This window comes from Acinonyx jubatus, chromosome C2 (assembly GCF_027475565.1).
Source record: "Acinonyx jubatus isolate Ajub_Pintada_27869175 chromosome C2, VMU_Ajub_asm_v1.0, whole genome shotgun sequence".
Lineage (NCBI taxonomy): Eukaryota > Metazoa > Chordata > Mammalia > Carnivora > Felidae > Acinonyx > Acinonyx jubatus.
The window spans coordinates 70,434,153-70,455,278 of record NC_069384.1 but is presented as its reverse complement, the minus strand read 5'-3'; the positions used below and the strand labels follow the sequence as shown (position 1 = coordinate 70,455,278).

The 21,126-nt window shown below is 50.1% G+C and overlaps 1 protein-coding gene across 1 annotated transcript; it reads left to right on the top strand.

Annotated features, from left to right (window-relative positions):
- The first annotated feature begins 23 nt into the window (after nucleotides 1–23).
- Nucleotides 24–21,126, top strand: MUC4 (mucin 4, cell surface associated). Its single transcript, XM_053221896.1, has 22 exons — nucleotides 24–95; nucleotides 725–997; nucleotides 1,252–1,407; nucleotides 2,370–2,500; nucleotides 4,105–4,193; nucleotides 6,142–6,321; nucleotides 6,494–6,619; nucleotides 7,377–7,496; nucleotides 7,876–8,084; nucleotides 8,506–8,596; nucleotides 9,024–9,191; nucleotides 9,716–9,817; nucleotides 10,215–10,445; nucleotides 11,742–11,879; nucleotides 13,288–13,469; nucleotides 13,833–13,992; nucleotides 14,767–14,946; nucleotides 15,387–15,460; nucleotides 16,797–16,861; nucleotides 16,945–17,183; nucleotides 19,100–19,262; nucleotides 20,582–21,126. Exons 1-22 carry the CDS (start codon nucleotides 24–26, stop codon nucleotides 20,775–20,777), a joined length of 3,345 nt encoding a protein of 1,114 aa, XP_053077871.1. The 3' UTR covers nucleotides 20,778–21,126.

Genomic DNA, 21,126 nt, shown 5'->3' with positions numbered 1-21,126 from the left:
GGAGATGGCCTGTGACAACGACCATGGCAGAAAGGAAGGGGGAATGCAACAAGCAACACCTACTAGGCACCTACTGTGTCCCTGCCACTGGCTCAGTTTGCATTCACATTCTTTAATGTCACAGTGCCAGCTGAGGAAGACTGGGAACTAGGCGAGGCTCCCGCTACCCTCATGGACAAAAGCGTCTTCACATCAGTATAGAGATCTTGGGGTCCAATAAGCTCTCCACTATTTTCAGGGGACCTTTTTATGAGTAGGAAGCTCTACTTGGGAAACAACCTTTTGATGCTGTTTACATTTTCTATAATTATTTCCTGGTTCCTCAGTCCAAGTTCCCCATAGCTTCTGGAAGAGAGTTGGAATGCTAGTCATGGCCCCTGCAGCGTTCAGGGGCGGGTGTGGGGAGCTGAGGCAGGACATGCTAAGATAGGGCAACACAGCGATGGGAGTGAAAGTAGCAATCCTCTTGGCCCCATCTGATGTGGATGGAGCTTCAGGATGGGGCTGAGGAGATTCACCCAGAGGTCTCTATTCTCTGATGGGCCCATGTATAGGTGGGGTCAGCCACTGAAGCAGGGCAAAACATACCATGTCAGGAAGGACTTAGAACAGAGGAGTGTCCTGCAGGTTATGAGCATTTGAGTGTGAACTATGTAAAGTGGGCTCTCCCAGCAGGCGGGGAGATGAATGTATGACCTTGTAGAGGTTGTTGACATCTCTAAAGTTCTACCCAGAACTTGGGGGTCACACTTCTGAGGAGCTTGCCCAAGGCTGGGATATTTCCTTCCTGACTCGCTTCTTGAATACTAATCAGAAGAGCCTTTGTGTCCAGTTCACAGATAATGGCCAGATCATTTTCCCGGAGTCAGAGTACCAGATTTTCTCCTACCCCAATCCTCCCCTTAGAGGCTTCACAGGCTGGGACCCTGTGGCCCTGGTGGCTCCATTCTGGGATGATGCTGATTTTTCCAGCAGCCATGGAACCATATTTTACCAGGTAAGCCTTTCAGACTCCAGCATTCGGGATCCCTCAGCAGCCAGCAAGGATAGACAAAGGGCTATGTTGAGGGTGTGCAAGTGTTACTGCTGTCAGAGCCTGGGCTCGGTGTGGGCAGAGAGTGATGCTTAAATATGAGGGTGGAGAGGAAACTGCAGGACTGTTACACAGACTCAGGAATACCCTATCACAACCATGAGAAGACCTGCAGTTGGTACCCTCATTTCCTTGTCTTTTCTGCCTTCCTTTCCTAGGAATATGAGACACTCTATAATGAACACAACCTGCTAGTCTGGCAGGTGGAGTCTTGGATTAAAAAGTTCGCACACATCCAGAACTACAAAGCCAGGTGGACCCTAAAGGTCACATGGGTCAGTGCCCCTGCCTATCCTGCCCAGTGGACCTTTGGGGTGAGTGGACCAATGAATAGCTCCCTGAGAACCATTTGGAAGCCAGATATCCTAGAGTGCTAGGCAGGGGACATTCTTCTAACTTCCTCTCTGATTTAAGGACACATTGCTGATTATAGTACCATTTCACCCCCACCCTGTTTGCTGAGCACTCACCTAATACTCCTTGGGTTGAAACATTGGCAATGGAATTTTTGCCAGCTGTTGGCAATTTATATGGCTCAACCTGATATTATTATCCACATTTTAGAGATGAGGAAGATGATGGTTAGGGAGGTTAAGCAACCTGCTCAAGGTCACCCAGCTGGCAAATGACAAAACCAGGCTTGGAACTGAGGTTTTTCTGGACTTCCAACTCTGGCTTTCAGCTGCAAGGCCATCCTATGGAAATGGTTGCACCACACAGTGTCCTTGCTCTTCCTTCTGGGGACTCAGCTCTTATAGTCCTTGTGTGTGATCTAAAGTCACTCATTTCTTCATTGGTTCAACAAGTTCATTGGTTACCTACTTTGTACAAGCACAGTGCTTAGCATCTGCCTTCAGAGAACCTCCAGTCTCACCTGCTGTCATCCGTCTACAATATTTAGGTTAAGGGGACATTTGGACAATGTCCTTAAAAATATCCCAGGGAAACTAAATAGGCCTCTCTCAGCTCTCTGGGGTCATGGCTACTCTTTCTGAGGCCTGAGGCTTTCTCACACAGTCTTCTAACTGGATCCTAAACCAGAGCCCTTTATTGCCCCTCCCTGGACAGAAGTTATAAAGCAGGCAAATCCACCATGGAAGGGGCTTCGACACCCAGGGTGAAAGCTGCCCTACACCATCCCTAACTTGCTCTGGGTAGGCCAGGAAAAGATGATGTGGGTGCCTGGGCAGGGGTGTGGGGAGTGAGATGGGACATCAGGAAGGAGACCCCAGATCTCTCACAGGCATCCCTATGTTTGTCTCCAATCAACCTCCAGACCAACACCTACCAGGCCATCCTCTCCACAGACGGGAGCAGGTCCTACGCCCTGTTTCTCTACCAAAGTGGTGGTATGCAGTGGGATGTGACCCAGCGCCCAGGCAACCCAGTCCTCATGGGCTTCTCCAGGTAGGACACGGACAGTCAGCACTGAGTAGAAAAAAGGAAGTGGTGCAGGGCAGGGATTTTGCTGTGCACCCACCCCCATCCCCCAGGACAGGCATGAAGCCTCCTTACTGATGCTTCTGACTCACCTACTCTGCCTCCTGCTTCTTGCTATTTCAAATTAAAAGATACCCATTCACTTGGCCATTCTCTTTCCCATCCCAGTCCCCACACTTTGTAATAATTCCCAGAGCTTTGACTTCTCTGATATCTCTGGACATTAGACAACCTCTCTTGACTTCTCAAATATCCCAATAGTAACAGCCAGCATTCATTACACTATTCATTTGATTATCACAAAAACCGCATGAAGGAGATACTCTTTGTTACCCATTCCGCAAGTAAGAAAACTGAGGTAAAAATAGATCAGTAATTGCCCAAAGTCACAGAGCTGGGAAGCAGCAAAGAAGGAACTGGAACCCAGACATTTGAAGCTGAAATCTGCCTTCCTGACTTCTGGTGGGATGAGAATTAGCCCCTCACCCAAGGCACCAACAGTTTGTGTGGGGTCAGTGGGAAAGACAGAGAGTGGAGGCATGGGGCTGTGGATTCCTCTGTATGAAGGTGACTCGATCTCTGGCAACAGTTCTCAATCACAGCATTTCCAGATGCTGGTGTGTGCAATCAATTGTGAAGGTCACGTGTAATTTGCTACTGGTAATTGCTGCAAATTCTCTGAGATCGTGTTCAGGGTTGCCCCTATAATTACATTGCTTTCACTTGCTTTCTGATGTGCTGTAAAAGAGAAAAGAGTGGAATTATCCAAGTAGCTAGGGATTTCACACCCTCCTGAGTAGCCCGTGGTATGTGTCACACCTGCATGCCTCACCTCACCTGTGTCAGAGAGGAAGCAAGGTGAGGAGTCACTGCTCTGAGGCATGCACCCAGCGTGAGGCTACAAACTCCACTCTAGGATTTCCCTTTTCCTGGAGCAGTGCTGTGAGCCTCAACACCAAGGGTGGTACACCCATTGCATCAGATCCTCACTCAGTTCTGAGGGATCTACAGATGTTACAGCATTTAATCCTCACAATACTGTGAGGTGGATGCTACTGTTGTCTCTTTCCTACCGATGTAAAACCTACAGATCCAAGAGGTTAAGTAACTTGCTCATGGCAACCATGTTACTAAGGGCTGGAATCGGGCACTGAATCCATGCTTGTCTAAATGCAGAGACTGGCTTTTAGCCCTCACCATGTACTGTCCCCTACACAGCCCTCTGTCCCATCCCCAGTTGAAGGGAAACTAATCAGAAGGAGGCCTGAACTCTGTTGTTTTCACACCCCTGTCTCATAACCAACTTCTTATAGTTAGCAACCAGATGTAGAATAGATTAGGGTCATCCCACCCTTCACCCCCCATCTCTGCCCTCTCCTGCCTGCTGCTGGGAGTCAGTGATGCTGGCTGACTGATGAACTGACTTCATAACTGACTGACAAGCTGATATCTAATAATTAGCTGGACCGAGTGACTGTCTTTCCAACTGACTGGATGAATGTATAACTTGCCGACTGAGAGGAAAGACCCTGGGAGTGACAGACACCTGAAATTCTTTCCTTTGCCTGCAGTGGAGATGGGTATTTTGAAAACAGCCCACTGACATTCCAGCCAGTGTGGGAGAAGTATCATCCAGACCAATTCCTGAATTCCAACTCAGGTAAAAGCACCACCTCTCCACACATGAGCTGGACTCAAGTCCTTCTGTCCTCAACTCCAGGTGTCATGACAGTCCTAGAGAGGCAGCTCTGTAGCGTCTCCACCATCCCAAAGGGTGTCCCCGGCATCATCTGACCCCCAAGTGTAATCAGGACTTGGCACTACCCAAGGCACAGCTGGTACCTTCTGCACCCTCATGTAGTACAGTCTCAATTGGAGCTATATGTCTTTTCCCTGGGATGAGGCAAACCCAGGTCTCTCAGTGGGGCCCAGAGCCTGGGAGTGAGGACAGGGTCATGGCAGGAGGTGGGGATGTGAATGGGCACTGAGGACGATACTCTAAATGTCCTGTCCCGGAGCTGGAATGAGAATCCCGATGAGATCCCTTGAGGGAATCTACCAAGAGGAGTTCTAGAGGTCTGACATTCTTTCAGTCATCATTTGTTGAGCACCCACTGTGTGCTGGATGCTGTGCTAAGAGTCAGGAATATGAAGGGGAAAAAAAAAGGAAAAAGACTATGTTTGCTCTTTTTTTAATTTTTTTTTTAACGTTTATTTATTTTTGACACAGAGAGAGACAGAGCATGAACGGGGGAGGGGCAGAGAGAGAGGGAGACACAGAATCGGAAGCAGGCTCCAGGCTCTGAGCCATCAGCCCAGAGCCCAAAGCGGTGCTCGAACTAACGGACCGCGAGATCCTGACCTGAGCCAAAGTCAGATGCTTAACCGACTAAGCCACCCAGGCACCCCCATGTTTGCTCTTAAATAGCTCTCACTCTGGTAAGAGGGCCAGTACTTCAGCATCAGGAGTCCCCATGGGACATGAATCGATATACTGTCCAGCGACCCCAAAGGGAAAGAGATTATAGTTTCCAAAATGTGAGTAGAATGAAGGACATTTTAGCATTAGAAATCAGCCATGTAGATTATGAAGTATAAATCTACTTCCATTTGTTCTGTGGCAAACTTGTGGTAAACAGAAGCAAAGTGGAATCATGGGTGCCATCTTGTGGAGATTCGGGCCCTCCTATCAAGATGCATCCACTTGAGACCTTGTGTGTGTGTGTGTGTGTGTGTGTGTGTGTGTTAGAGGGAGTATCTGATTTGTTTCCCATGATATCAGGCCATCATGGAGAAGATCCATGAATAGAAAATCATAAACAATAATTATTTTCTTCAAAACCTTAACAAATTGTAGTTATCTTGATAATTTCTTCTTTTATGTGGGAACAGGGTCAAAATCTAATACATTATGTCCTGTTGTGTCTTACTGGATCCTGGAACCCCTTCTCACTCATGGCTATTGCAGTGGACAGTATGTAACTTACAGTTAAAGGTCAACTTAAATTCAAACCCCCGTCAAGGTTTCTTCTCCCAGCTACTTCTCCTTTCCGAGGATGGCATCTGGGCACAGTGGAAGCCTCCTCAGCCTCATGGTGCTGGAGTAAGCCCCTGCTTTGCATATCAACTTCTCTGTGGCTCCCCAGCTGCCTTCTGTCCTGGCTATTTTGGCCACTGACATGTCTGCGCAGGGGGAGAGGGAGGGTCTGGGAAAGCCAGGTGTCTGAGCTGGCGGCTGGTGGTGTCACTTAGTGAGGTAGAGGATGCATGAGGAGAAACTGGTCTGGGGAGATTGGAAGGTGTTGGAGCTTAGAGTGGCAGACGGGAGGGTAGAGGATCAGTGGACTGAAGGTCAGGGCTAGGGTCTGGCTCTGAGTGGGTGTGGGCCTCCCTGCCCAGCACTTGTCCTAGGGTTTCTCCCCTAACATTCAAGCTTTAATGGTTTTTGGAGGTCACATGAAAGAGGCCAATCTGAACTGGGTCCCGTCCCTGGAAGAGCCATCCAGAGTGGGGGAGGGGCATACAAGGTGCAGTTATGAGTTGGGTTGCTAAAGCAGAGCTCGTGGCCCTAGGTGCTGGGATAACCCCTTTATCCTGTACTTCTCTAGGTCTCCAGGGCCTGCAGGTCTATAGGCTACACAGGGAAGAAAGGCCCAACTACCGTCTCAGGTGCCTGCAGTGGTTGAATAGACAGCCCCAGTGGCCCCAATGGGGCTGGAACCAGGTGTCCTGCCCTTGCTCCTGGCAGCAGGGACTGTGGGACTTACGATTCCAGCCCATCAGCATAGGTAATACCTCCTTCCTGTCTTTTGGGGCACACCCACTGTCTCCCATAAGCCCACCCACCAACCCTCTGGTCATACCTGACCTGTCCCTTCCAGGGTCCCTCCCCGAGCCTCCCCCCTGCATCCCTGCCCCCACCACAGGCACTGGGCCTGAGTATGTCTGCACTTGTCACAGGCTGGTGGGGCCTCGGCAGCAGGCAGCTGTGCCGTGTTTCTTCCTGGCGTGGAGGCGTGTGCTGCAGCTATGGGCCCTGGGGAGAGCTTCTCCAGGGCTGGACAGTGAGCACTCCTTGGCAGTTTGGTACGTGTGTCCCACAGAGATCTTACCCCCACCTTCTCTGGAGCTCTCTCCTCTTCTCTGTCAGAGACCAGGCCTGGGCACCAAGCCAAGCAGTGGGACCCAGAGAAAGAAGTCTTTTGTCCCCCTTCCCTCCCAGCTCCTTCCCCTCTCTGGCCATTGATTTCCTGATCTTGTAATGTTGGGAAGCTTCCAACATCCCTTCCAGCTGACATCCTAGGGATTTATAATTGAGTGCCTCTTGTCCCATCTTCACTTGGCCCCATTGCCCCAGACAAGAATGGAGGCATCTTTCTAGGGAAGGGGAGGGGATCAAGTCTGGCCCTGTCCCTCTGGACCCAGATTAGCTGGCAGTCTTGGGGAAGACATGGAGTCATCTCCTGCAGAGACCCTCCAAAGGAGCTAGAGAGCACAGGGTTGGAGGACCAGGGTATTGTGCATCCTCCCCCTTCCACCCCCCTGCCCCTGACAACACAGCAGCCTCCATGACCCCCAGACCATCAGCCACATGATCCCACTCTTGCACTTTCTGAGCCCGGGGACTCAGAAAGAAAGCTCGTTAGCACAGTTCCAGCAAGCCTGCAAGGGAGACGGTAACTGGTCAATGACCTGAGGCTACTGAGTGGGTCAGGATCTGACCTGAGGTGTGCCTGATTCCCAAACCATGCCCTTGCTGCCCATGTCATCCTGCATTACCAAACCTTCCGGCTGGGCTCTGCAGGTCCCCTGTCTGTCAGCAATATGCTGCTCTTCTCCCCAGACCAAGAACTGGAGCCATGGGACTGGTGCTGCCGTGGGAACGACAAGCCCTCCTTCTGCGCCCTGTACCAGCAGAGGCGGCCCCGCATCGGCTGTGCTGGGTACCGTCCCCCAAGGCCTGGTGAGGCTGCTGGGGCCTGCCTTGGGGCAGGGCTGAGGCAGAGGATCTGGGGAGGCATAGCTTCTTGGGGCCTGGACCAGGGCAGTGCTAGCTTCCCAAGGATGGGTTGTGGCCACAAGGGAAGATGCAGATGGTTCAAGTGTGCGGCCAATGGCAAACAGAGGAGCTTTGTACCTGGCATTGGGGAAGGGGTGAGAAGGTAGGGGGCGGAGGTAATGGGTCTATGTGAATTTGGGTAGGGGCACAAAAGTGCAAGAGGGCTTCCGGGAATGGTTCTACTCTCAGTGAACCCCTCCCAGGCTTGAGTCTGCCTGGAGGCGGTGGGGATCTCAGACCCTTCCCTGGTCTGCCATGTCAGTGTGGTCTCTCCTTTTTTCAGCCTGGATGTTTGGGGATCCCCACATCACCACCTTGGATGGTGCCAGTTACACCTTCAATGGACTGGGGGACTTCCTGCTGGTCCGGGCCTGGGACAGAAACTCCTCCTTCCTGCTGCAGGGCCGCACTGCCCAGACCAGCTCAGCCCAGGCCACCAACTTCATTGCCTTTGCAGCTAAATACGACACCAGCAGCCTGAACCCCATCACAGTGAGTGAGGCAGGGGTGCCGAGGAGAAGAGAAAGAAGGAAGAAGGGAACAGGGCAGCAGGGAGGGAGGATGCATCCTGCCAGGGTAGTGGTTCGAGACTCAACCCCAGAGACAGTGGGATTCGGGTCCTGGCTCCACCAGCCATGTGATTCTGAAGAAACAACTGAACTTCCAGTGCCTTGGTTTTATTGTAGTAAAATGAGGATAATACTACCTACCCTGCAGGGCTGTTGTGCGATTTAAATGAGATAATCTGGCCTCAGAGGCTGGCCTGGGCTAAGCACTCCCAAGATGTTAGCTACATAACCTCATCATCACACCCACCTACATGTTCCTCTGGGGCTCAGGCCCAGATTCTGAAGCCTCCTTTCTCAGCTTCTTGGCCCACCTCAGGCTTAGGCCTCCCCCAATTTCCTTCCAGGTTCGATGGCTCCTCAAGCCGAATGACACAATCTATGTGCAGGTCGATAACCAGACTGTGATATTTGAGACTAACCGTGAAGACCCAGAAGGTAGGCTGGGGACAGCTGTCAGCCACCTGGTCCTGCTTCCCCGGGTCAGGCTTTAGCAGGGCACCCAGGGCCTGGACGCCATGTAGAGACAGCAGCACTGGGGCAGTGGAGATGGGTTGGCACCCCTGCTTCACCCCCTGTTCTTTCAGCAGCTGTGCCTGAACAGCTTCTTCACCACTTTCTCTTCTCACTTCTGTCCCTCCTCTGCAGTGATGGCTTGTCTGTAGTAGTCCCTGTCTCCAGTCTCCAGGAAGAAGGGGGTGTCCTGTGAGTGTGGCTTTCAGCCCCTGGAAAAGGCACTCCCAGGACACCCCAGAGCTGCTCTCAGAGTCTCCCCCTCAACATCTTGACCCTTCACTACTGCCAAGTCTTGGGTCTGCAGGGTTTGAAAGCCGGTTTCTTTCTCATCTGTCTCTCAACATCCCAGGCCAGGAGACATTCAACACCACCGGCATTGTAATGACCCGCAATGGCTCCCTCGTGTCAGCCAGCTTCGATGGGACCGTGACCATCTCCGTGACTGCCCTTTCCAACATCCTCCATGCCTCCTGCAGCCTCCCAGAGGAGTATCGAAACAGCACAGAGGGCCTCCTGGGTGAGAAGCAGACAGGACTCTGCCTTTGAGGCAGCGGCAGCAGCAGTGGCATCAAGAGCATGGGCCCCAGCCCACAGGCAGCTCCCCATCCAGCTGGCCTGTGGACACCCCAGGCTGAGCTTCCCTTTCTCAGCCTCCTTGGAACAGAACCCTGAGGGCACAGAGAGGTGGGGAGGGGCAAGGGACCTCTTCAGCTTCCTTGAGGCTCATTTCTTGTTCTTCCAAAGCTCTTGTTCTAGGGCAGCCAAGGGGGGTTTGAGGATGCCCTTCCTCTCCCTCCAGCCCCTACTTCCTTTCCCTTCTTCCTCCATTTTCTCCTCCTCTATCCCTGAGACTGAGGGGTGGGCTATGAGGTCTGGTCCTCTCCCCTCCTCTGGAAGGACTGAACCGAGAACAGACACAACTGGAAGGGGCTTCCCAGGCCCCTACTCCCCCTCACACCTTGAATGTGACCTGTTGGACGCTCCTCAGGAAAGGGGAGAGCCACAGTTCCAGGGTGGCCAATCTCCTACTCTGTCCCTCAGGAGTCTGGAACAACAATCCAGATGATGACTTCAGGATGCCCAATGGCTCCACCATTCTCAACAAAAGCGATGAGTGGCAGATTTATCAATTTGGAATGACCTGTGAGTCTTGGCCTGAGTCCTCGGGGTAGATGTGGCTGGGGTGGGATGAAGGAAGCATTGTGTCCCTCGGGCCTGTGGGAGCCAGACCTCCATCCTTTGTGAGGGAGGGGTGGAAAGGCCAGGAGGAAGTGCTGAGGATTCTGGGGCCACCCCGGATTTGTCCCCTCCACCCCCATCCCCCCCTGCATTTCTCTACCTGGAAGAGAAGGCGAGGGAAGTGGTGGCCCTTACTCACTAGAGCAGGGACTTCCAGCCTCAAAAGCTGAAGTCACTTTGTCCCTTCACACCCCCTCCCTCACCCCAAGGCATATAAAGTGAGGGTAAGGGGTGGACACAGCAGAAGTATAGCTGGAATCCCATCCCTGGTACCACTACCATTGTACTTGATATGTTCCAGGGAAAATCAATGATACGAGACTCCTTGGCAAGAGAGACAACCCTCTGCCTTCCAACTTCACCCCTGTCTTCCTTTTCCAACTGAAGAACAACCACTCGGGTGAAAATCTGGTCTCTGAGTGTAATGGAGATGAGCAGTGCATTTATGATAGCCTGGCCACAGGAAACACAAGCACCGGCCTGAACACTAAGATGCTCTTTAGCAGATACCAGCTGATGAACGCCACCCTCAGTAAGTGGCATGAGGCCCAGACTTGGGTGGCAGATGTGGAGCACCCCCCTTTCATGATATTCCTTTAGGCTACGTGTTTTTCAAATGTAACAGATTCTTTTGTTCATGTTATTCCTCTGCTCAGCCTCCCGTGACTCCCCAGCTCACTCCATGACGGCCTTCACAGCCCTTTCCAACCTGACCCTCGGGCCTCTCAAACTCTTCCTCTGTTCCTCCCCACCTTGCACTCTCCACTCCAGACACACTGGCTTCTCTGTCTTCTTCAAACACACCAGGCTCACCGCCAGCTCCAGACCCCACACCTACTGTTCTCTGCCTGGACTCCCTGCCCTTCCTCCGGACAGCCTCTCACCTCCTTCAAGGCTCTGTGCAAATAGAGTCGCCTTCTCAGCAGTGCCTTTCTTGGCTAGCCTGTCTAAAATTTCACATTTACCCATACTTCCCATTCACCTTTCCTGCTTTTTCTTTTTGTTTTTCACCCTAGCATTTATAACTATCTAGCATATTTTCTAATTTGCATAGATATCTTTTTGATTATTTGTTTATTGCTGTGTCCTCACTACATGGAATAGTGTCAGTCATAGGTTAGGCACTCAATAAATATGTCTTAAATGACTGAATGAGTGAATGAATGAGTGAATGAACAATAAAATGGAAACAGCAGGGTTCCAAAAGACAGGTATCAGTGAAAAGGTTTTTTTTAAGTTTATTTACTTTAAGAGAGAGAGAGAGAGTAGGACAGAGGCAGAGAGAGAGGGAGAGATAGAAACCCAAGCAGGCTCTACACTGTCAGTGTAGAGCTGTCAGTGGGGCTCAAACTCATGAACTTCGAGATCATAACCTGAGCAGAAATCGAGTTGGATGCTTAACTGACTGAGCCACCCCGGCACTCCATCCAGTGAGAAAGCATTTTCCTCTATTTCCTGACAAATGCAATGCCCATCTAGAGATTACCCTCTTGGTTTTCAGCCCTCTTCCAAAGGTAAAACTCTGTGATGATCTGAACAACCCTGTTCTCTGATTCATTGTGTACCATGCCCAGCATAGCATTCTGATCAGGAAAGAACTTGACCTGAATCCTGTGTGGAGAGAAGATAAAGAGAAAATAAGGATTTGGCCAGGTGGGCAGTACAACCCCAACCTGCTCTAGATAGACCTGAAAGCAGGTACACAGAGTCATTCCTGCTTCCAGAGGTGGGTCACAGCCCTGGGAATGCTTCACACAAGCCAGAGGACTTGCCCATGAGGCAAGAAAGTGTCCTGCCCCAAACCCTGAATTCTCTCTTTGTGTTTCAGGTAAGTACCCACCTTCTATCAAGGGTGAGCATGTGGTGGAAGCCTATCTGGGGCAGACCAAGCTGACTCAGTACACCAGCGGTTCTGAGAATGTCATATTCACCCTAAGAAACAGCAACACTGACTTCAAGCTCTTTGGTAAGAACGGTTGGCTGCAGGTGTAAGGGATGAGAGCAGTGTCAAGCTTTAGGTAATTTTGCATTATTATACCCTGTGCAACTTCATTCCACTTTTCCATCAGAATATCCAGGACTAGCATTTCTTGGAGTGATCCCTAAGATTCAGATAGTGTCCCCAGTGAAGAGCAGTGATGGGCTTTTGGCAATCTGGCCAGCTAGCTGCACTAACTCGGGGTACATCCAAGTGACTCAAAAGTCATGTCACCTCAAATCCAAGAACATGCAATCATCTTTAACCATCTTTATAAAATCACCAAATTATTAGAAAAAAAAGCATAACCATTAAAAAATACTAATTTAAAACATTTCAAATCTATTAAAAGAATGATATAATGTGGAACATGATTTAAAGATACAAATATCTTCTTTTGGTATGTTTCTCACTTATTTTTATGTTTGTCAACCACGTTTACCTAACTTTGTCTCTGCTTGTGGCTTTTCTCTGCTGGGAGCAAGCAAAGCCGCATCTCTGTCAGTAATGGTGTGGAGATGCCCAGTCCTGCAACCATGATCTGGGTCAAAAAGTCAAAGCCCACAGGATGCAATTGCCTTCTGTTGCCAGTACCAGTGATGCTAGTGACTGTTCTTTGCTAAACCAAATCTATTAGGGACCTTATTTTGAGCTCAGAGCACCTGTCTGCCTCGTTTTCTTTCTCTGTGCATAAGAAGGGACTTCTTTGTCTACACCCTTTGGCTCCATGTGGCATTCTGTCAGGTGCTAGCCAATGGCATCAGGAGATTTTCTCCTCCACTGGGCTCCTCTCCTGAGGAGTGAAAACCTGCAAGTTACTCTCATCTGCTCCCTACTATCAATAACTCTCAACCTACTACTTTATGAAGACTTTCTTATTTTCTTGGAAAACATAAGACAGGTTTTGATCAGAAGAGTACTTGTTGACAATGTTTCACTGTTGTCTGGTGTCTGAAAGTTAAAGGTCCAAGAAGTGAGGGAGTGGGCAAGAAATCAGGGCAAGGGATGTGAAGGGGCAGCCAGTTTAGTCTGCAGTATAGCCTGGAGAAGCGTCATCCTGGTCTTATTCTCTTCCCTCCTATATGTCCCATCCTCCTGCAGGCCCAGGCAGGAGTTGCCCTTTGGGGTCTCTTCAGGGATCAGCTGCCTTCCCTTCTGTGGAGTTCCACCCAACAGTCAGTTAGCGGGGCTCATGCTACCTCCAGCTTGGGGTGTGACCAGGATCACCGTAAGAAACCAGCCTTGTTCAAAGAAATGCCTGATGACATTTGAGGGGTGATCTGAGAGAGGTGGGGGAAGGCTAGCATCAGCACTCAGGGTATTAGATTCCAGGATGTGTCAGTCAGCACAGCAGTCAAGGCCCCCAGCTCTCATGGTCTTGTTTTTCCTGGGGCAGAGAATGGGACATTGCTATGGACACCAAAGTTGTTGGAACCATTCACTCTGGAGATTCTAGCAAGAAATGCCAAAGTCAACTTGTCATCTGTACTCCAGCCAAAGACAGTGGTCTGTGCCTGCAGGGAAGAGAGCCAGTGTTTATACAACCAGACCAGCTGGGTGGGCAATTCCTCCCTGGAGGTGAGTATTGGGAGGAGGATGGGAGGGGGGTTTCCTTATTGAGGGGAAAGGCAGTGGGAACTGAAGGGATGTCATACTTCAGTCCCTGTGTGGTAATGTGTGTGTGTTGGGAGCTGTGGTAGGTGAGTAGAGCCAACACCAATCTCAAGCCAGGGGAAAGAATGCTCCAGGGAGGCCCAGCGGGCTTGGCAAGCATGTACAGGACCACGACCTAGTCAAAAAGGTGCTCAGTAGATGCTGGTAGAGTTAAGACAAGGACTCAAGGTCCACAGGTTCTCAGACCAGAGAGGTCAGTACAGAAACACCCAAAAGCCTTTAATGGTTCAGCCTCCTGGCTCCCTGGTGATCAGCAACCCATTACAGGTGGCCGGCTGCAAGTGTGATGGGAACAGCTTTGGCCCCTACTGCAAACGCTCCAGGGACCCCTGTGAGGAGCCATGCTTCCCGAATGTAAAGTGCATTCCTGGGGAGGGCTGCGAGGCCTGCCCCCAAAACCTGACTGGGGATGGGCGTCATTGTGCAGGTGAGCCGGGAGCAGGGCCCTGGCAGGAGGAGGGCCTGGGCACAGTCGACACCTTGAGGGCCTAAGGCAACCATTTCTCCCCCTTTTCTAGCAAGTCTTTAGAATGCTCACTATAAGTGGGAACAGTAAGGAAGTGAAGACATATGGTGAGGTGTGAAGCTGCAGGAGAAGAGACTGTGCAGGCAGGGGGAAGGATGGCCAGGGCAGAGCAGACCTGAGGCCCTGATGGGGGAAACCCAGGGCAAAAGACTGAAGAAGGCCTGGGGAAGGGAGGAGATGTCCAGCAGCAGCCCGCAAGCCAAGGCTCCAGTGAAGTCATGATGAGGGAGATCACAGTGAGGCCTTCACTAAGTCCCTACAGCACCCAAATGAAATGTAGAGGCCACTGTGTCTTCTGAGGAATGGCCAGAGCAGGCAGAGCCACAGCTTTATAAGGCAGACAAAGGGATGGAAGTAAGGAAACCAGGCTGGCGTGCTCTTCTCTTGCCAGCCTTCTGGGTCCTTTCCTGATGCAGGGGGTCTGACAAACATGCCATTCCCTCAGCAGAAGTGGGAGAACACCTACCTGGCAAAGGAAAAAGGGTTGCCCAGCAGAGAAATATCTGGAAAAGGGAGAAGGATAGTTTGAGGCTCAGAGTGACTCATAAGCAAAATGCAGACTGAATGGCCTTTGGGGGAAAGAAAGCAAGCCTGTCCTAGGAGCAGCTTTCTGTGGGCCAGGGCTCCCCACGGCTGCCCAGCCTGATGCTGCTGTCCTCCCTCCTTCTTCTGCAGCTCTGGAGAACTCTCCCCTCTGTCAGAACGTGTCCTGCCCTGTGAATTACTGCTACAACCAGGGCCACTGCTACATCTCCCAGACGCCAGACTGCCATCCCACCTGCACCTGTCCCCCAGCCTTCACTGACACCCGCTGCTTTGTGGCTGGGAACAATTTCACTCCAACCATCCATCAAGGTACCAACAGCTGCCCTCTGCCTTCACATTTCTCTCACCTTGGGGGAAGATGGGGAACTCGGGGGACCAGAGCTTCATTCCTCAAACTCAACAGGGAAGAACTCCAATCTCTCTCAGGTGGTGGTAGGTTGGTGGCTATGGGAGCTGCGGGGGGAGCGGGGGCAAGGGGTAGCTGCCACAGCATGAACCCCAGGCCTGAGCAGTCTGCTGAGGAAAGACTGGAGGTGACTTCATGGCCCAGAGAGATGAGAGTCAGGAAGCCCTGACCATAGTGGAATGGGCACTAGGGTGAGGCTCAGCAGAATCAGTCCCTTCTGACTCCTCTGGTGACCTTCTGTCACTGTCGAATGGGACAGTCTCCCTGAGATGGCCCAAAAAACTTCTTGGGTAAGTCTGTGTAAACTGTGAGGTGATTGTGAATCTGCTTCTCCCATCTCCAGATCTTCCTATAAGAATCATCCAGCTCTCACTCAGGGAAGGAGAAAATGCCACCATGACAGATGTCAATGCCTCGGTCAGTGCTGCAGGCCAGCTCTGGGTGGGGAGGTGGGTCTCGGCAGGTTTAGGGTAGGGTCTTGGCCATCACTTATATGTTCTACATCTCATCATCCATCTAGATTCAGTTGCCAGAAGAGGCTGGAGCCTCCTGCCCCAGGGAAAGCAGCGAATGAGGAAGGCAGGAATCCCCCAGACAGAGACCTCCAAGGGGACTGGAATAACCAGACCACAATGAACATTGTCTAAGTCACCCCAGCCCCTCCTTCTGAGTATCCCTAAAGACCTGCACTTGGTCTGGCATTTCACCTCCAGGAAGCCTTCCCTGACTTCCCAGAGGGAACTGGCAGCTCCCTCTTCTTCGTTCCTATGCCCTTGTCCATTCCTCAACCACAGACAGAGTACCACAGTAGTTGAATTACTGAGGCTCTATAATCCTACATACCCAGGTTAAAATCCTGGCTCTACCATTCCCTCAAGCAGGTGTAACAATTAGACAAATTATTTGATGTCTCATCTGTAACACAGAAATAACAATAGTACCTATGTCAATGGGTTGTGTCAAGTTTTAAATGATAATGTATGTAAAGCACTTACTGCAGTGCCTAAAACACAAGTGTTCAAGAAATTATAATAATTATTATTATGATTGCTACTACTACAGCATTCCACACTCTGGTAAAATCTGTTCATGCTTATTCACTTCACCAGACTATGGGTCTCTGAGTATAGACTGTTCCTGAGTCAGCTTGAAGTCCCCAGCACCTGACCATCCCCTAGGTCTGGCTAAACATAATCAATGTTCAATATACATGTGGGGAGAGAATGATTGGGTGAGTCATGGAAGAGAGGCAAGGCATGAGTCATTCATTCCAGATTCTCCCCTTGTTGTTGGAGGCAGGGAGGTATGCCTTCACTCACCAACAAACTTTTAATATTTACTTGTTTATTTTTGAGAGAGAGCAAGCACGAGTGGGTGTGCAAGAGAGCAGAGGTGGGGCAGAGATGGAGAGAGAGAATCCCAAGCAGGCTCCGCACTGTCAGTGCGGGGCCCAAGGTGGGGCTTGAACTCATGAACCATAAGATCATGACCTGAGCTGAGATCAAGAGTCAGATGCTTAACTGATTGAGCCACGCAGGTGCCCTTCACAAACAAAATTTTATTAAGCAGGGACCCATGCCAGTTACCAGGCTAGGCTGGGGTTTAGGGATGTAGAAATGGATGAGAAACATTCTGTAGGTCCTGGCACTCATGTGCAAAGAAAGAGCCAGACATGGATAAACAAATGCATTCAAGTGGGAAGGGTCTCCTCTTTGGACAGGGCCTCATTCCCACTCCCCCACCCACTCCCTAGGTGGCCTACAGACTGGGGAAGCTGGATGTGCGGGCTTTTCTCCAGAACAGCAAAGTGGTACCAATGTAAGTGGGACTGTCCCCGCCTGCTCCCCAGGTCCTCCCTTCCCCTTCCACCCTTAGTGCCTCACTGTACCCCTCCCACACAGCAATTCTGGGGCAACACAGGCCTCAGGAAGAAACCTTCAACGCTGGAGTGTCATCTCGGAGTTCCAGTACCTCCCTCGGGGTCCTGTTATCGACTTCCTAAACACCAAGCTGCTGGATGCAGTGGTAGAGGCATTCTTACCCCAGGCCTCATGGAGGAGATGGAACAGAAGTGAGGGGCCCAGGACCAACGTGAACTTCCATTCCATCTCCAGGGAAGATGTGTACAGTGTGAAGGCTCGTGAGTCACTTTCCTGGGGATAGTCACAGGGATAGCTGAGGGAGGAGGTAAATGGAGGGGACCTATCACAGATCTTCAGCCCACACAAACCCATGGTGGAAAAGTTTTCTACGGAGAGCCACAGATAAGCAAGAAGCAAGTAACTTAGTTTTTTGTTTGTGATTTAAAAAAAATGTTTCTTAATGTTTATTTATTTTTAAGGGACAGAGAGACAGAGCACAAGTAGGGGAGGGGCAGAGAGCGAGGGAGACACAGAATCCAAAGCAGGCTCCAGGCTCTGAGGTGTCAGCACAGAGCCCAATGCGGGGCTTGGACCCAAGAACTGTGAGATCATGACCTGAGCTGAAGTCGGACACCTAACTGAGCCACCCAGGTGCCCTTCTGAGGGAAATTATAAACATTTTACCTACCAGCTTTCTAGATACAAGAGCAGAGCACAAAATACTGCTTGATGAATCCTCAGGGATACAGTTTCATGGAGCATTTACTCTAATTGCCAATTTCCGACCGTGACCACTAACGGTTTTCTTTTTTTTAATAAAATTGTCAATGATTTTGTTAAAATAACATTGCACTTTATAAACATAAGCAGGGACATCCCTTTTACCTTTGCCCTCCAGCTAAAGGATATTAAGCTGAAGCCTGGAGACCTGGCTCGGGAGCAGAAATATCCCCTCCTTGAGAGGTGTGACCCTAGGCAAAAGCCATCCCCAATCCAAGCCTTAACACCCCAACCTGGAAAATGAGATGGGATTTCTGAGGTCCCTTTCAGCTGTGATAGCCCCTTGTTATCCTGGAACAAGAATGAGATGAGTTGGTAAGCTTACCAAGAAAGGAAAGGATTGGCCTACGCTACTTTGGGAGTGTAGCAGAGAACAGGGCAGTAACCACACCGAACCCAACAGAAGCCAGTGTGTTACTGGAGGGTGGGACAAAGCAAGAGCTTCTTCTGGGGTCCAGTCTGGGTCTCCTCCCTCCTGAGAGCGACAGTGTGAAATCCTCTGAACTACTTTGTGTATGTTCGGTAGGGGGTTAGGGGTAGGTGGTAAGAGAACAATTGTCCTAGACTTGACTATAACTTTTATTAAAGAAACCAACCCCCCCCCCCAAATTTTATTATAAAAGTACAGTATGTTTATCATAGAAACTTTAGGAAACACAAATTAACAAAAAGAGAAAAAAAATCACCTGTAACTCCAATCCCCAAAGACAAGTCCATTTCGCACACATCCTTCTGAATTTTCTTTTACACACAGGGATCTTCACAAATATAAATATTGTTTATAATAAAGGATAAAGTCATGCCTAATGTTTTGATAACCTCATTACTTAAACAACTGTGAACATATTACTTTGTGTATTATGTATGTATTCCCATTTGATATTTTATCACACATTTTAGCATAGTGTGCTATATTTTATTTAAACAGAATGTTATACCAATAGTGACCATTTACTGAGTGCTTACTATGTTAGGCAACGTACTGAATATTCTGTATATATTATCTCCTTTAACTTTCACAACGTGGTAGGTACTATTATTATCGTTTCCTTATAAAAGATAAGGAAATCGAGGCTGAAAGAGTTAAGAAATTTCCCCCAAATCACACAACTAGTTAGTAGTAGAGTTTGAATTTTAACGTAGGTCTAGTTTCCTTCAAAGCATCTGCCCTTAACCAATGCACTTTCCCTGTCATGGTGGTTACCGGTTGCACAATATTCATTAACAAAATCCCTCTTATTAAACACTGTTGCTGTTATAAACCATGCTGCTCTAGACTTCCGTGAACATAGGTATTTGTGCACTTTTCCAAATATTTCTCAGGAAAAATGCCCGAAAACGGCATTCTTGATCTAAATGGTATAGATTTGGTGTTACTGATTGCTTTCATGTTCATCTGCGTCCTACCTGACAGTGAACGTGAGCATGCTGAAGACTTACTTCAAATGCAATGGCTACGAGGGTTACCACCTGGTCTACAGCTCCCACAGTGGCCTGACCTGTGTGTCCCCGTGCAGTGAAGGCTACTGTGAGCACGGAGGCCAGTGCCAGCACCTGCCCCAAGGGCCCCGTTGCAGGTGAGTCAGAGAGAGGGCAGGAAGGGCAGTGCTGGGGAATCCGAGCTGGGCAAAGATGCTGCAAGGGGCCCAGAAACCCCATGGTATTTTGTGGTGTCTGAAAGTTAGGATGTATCTTCTGTAACTGAGCAAACGGGGATCAGAGAAAAAGCGACCAGGGAAAAGATGTGTGAGTGCCTACCCTGTGTGGAGAATAAAGATGTTATATCACCTCTAAAATTCAAACTAGCTACTGGGTAGGTATTATGAACATTTTTTTTAGTTTATTTCTTTATTTTGAGAGAGAGAGAGAGAGAGAGAGAGAGAGAGAGAGAGAGAGAAAGTGAGCATGAGCAGAGGAGGGGTAGAGAGAGGGAGAAACAGAATCCCAAGCAGGCCCCACGCTGTCAGCGTGGAAATCATGACCAGAGCCGAGATCAAAAGTCAGTTGGATGTTCAACTGACTGGGCCACCGAGGCGCCCTGGTATTATGAGCACTTTTTTTAATAATTAAAAAAAATTTTTTTTAATGTTTATTTTTGAGAGACAGAGAGAGTCAGTGGGGAAGGGGCAGAGAGCAAGGGAGACACAGAATCCAAAGCAGGTTCCAGGCTCTGAGCTGTCAGCACAGAGCCCGATGTGGGGCTCGAACCCATGAGCAGTGAGATCATGACCTGAGCCAACGTCAGATGCTTAACCAACTGAGCCACCCAGGTGCCCTGGTATTATGAGCATTTTAAGGAAGAGATAGGAAAGAACCTGCCCAGGGTACCCAGTAAGTTAAGCAGCAGGATGTGGGTTCCAAAGGCAACCTCTTCCACCTGATTTTGCTTCTGGGGTAGACATACTGCTGTCTCTTTGTGGAGAGGCACCCACTGCCTTGTGTCTAGGTCCATCCCTGCCCCTCCTTAAGAGTACCAGTCAGGGGAGGCCCTCTGCAACTGGTGTCCTAAGTCCCCTCAGTTCATCAGCAGTCTAAGGGTCTCCCGTGAGGGGAGTGCACTAAGCCTACAGGCCTGCTAGGGAAGAGAAGGGCAGTGCCACCCAGGGCCCTCATGTCATATCAGTGCATCTACCCTCGTGTCCATTGCACTCCCAGATCCACCCAGCCCTCTCCCCTCCCGGGTCCAAGGAGGGCTGGGAGAAGCCAGGGCTGTGCCTGCACATGCTCACTGCAGCCAGGTGGAGCTGACTCCAGGTGAATTCACCCCCTCCAGCCTCCGCTAGCCAGTGGGCATGGCTTCAGCTCCACCTCCTTCCCCAGAGGGGATCCCAGCCTGTTGTGGAAAACCTCCTGGGGCCTCCCCACTGCTGACCATGTTTTCTCTCTCTGTCCCCAGCTGTGTGCCCTTCTCCATCTACATGCCCTGGGGAGAACGCTGTGAGCACCTGAGCATGAAGCTTGGCGCCTTCTTCGGGATCCTCTTTGGAGCGCTGGGAGCCCTCTTGCTGCTGGGGGCGGTGGTGTTTGTGGTCCTGCGCTTCTGGTGCTACCCCAGGAACCAGTACTCCTACCCTCTGGACACAGAAAGTTGAGGCCTCACTCAAAGGGGTAGCTGTGGCCTAAGATACTTCAGGACCCACCCCAGCCTCACCCACGTATTGACCAGTACCTTGGCTTTGAGGAGACTGGGAAAAGGAAGGTGCCTGAAGGTGATTCAGGATTCTTCAAGGGAATGAGTAATAATAAAAACAATAGCACACCTTTTCAGTAGACACAGAGGCAGACAGAAGGGGCCATAAAGACCACCTACTTAAAGGATGGATTCTTACACATACATACCTGCAAGAAGGACACTGACCTACATACACACACATCAGAGTTAATAATGTCTCAGTTAAAATCCAAAATGCATTTGTATACAAAACTCCAATTTACTTCTAA

Excerpts from the sequence above, each read along its gene's own strand:
- MUC4 (XM_053221896.1), top strand. The coding sequence starts at position 24 with ATGGCAGAAAGGAAGGGGGAATGCAACAAGCAACACCTACTAGGCACC. Across the intron at positions 8,597-9,023 it reads TAACCGTGAAGACCCAGAAG|GCCAGGAGACATTCAACACC; the intron begins GTAGGCTGGGGA and ends TCAACATCCCAG. Across the intron at positions 15,461-16,796 it reads TGACAGATGTCAATGCCTCG|GTGGCCTACAGACTGGGGAA; the intron begins GTCAGTGCTGCA and ends CCCACTCCCTAG.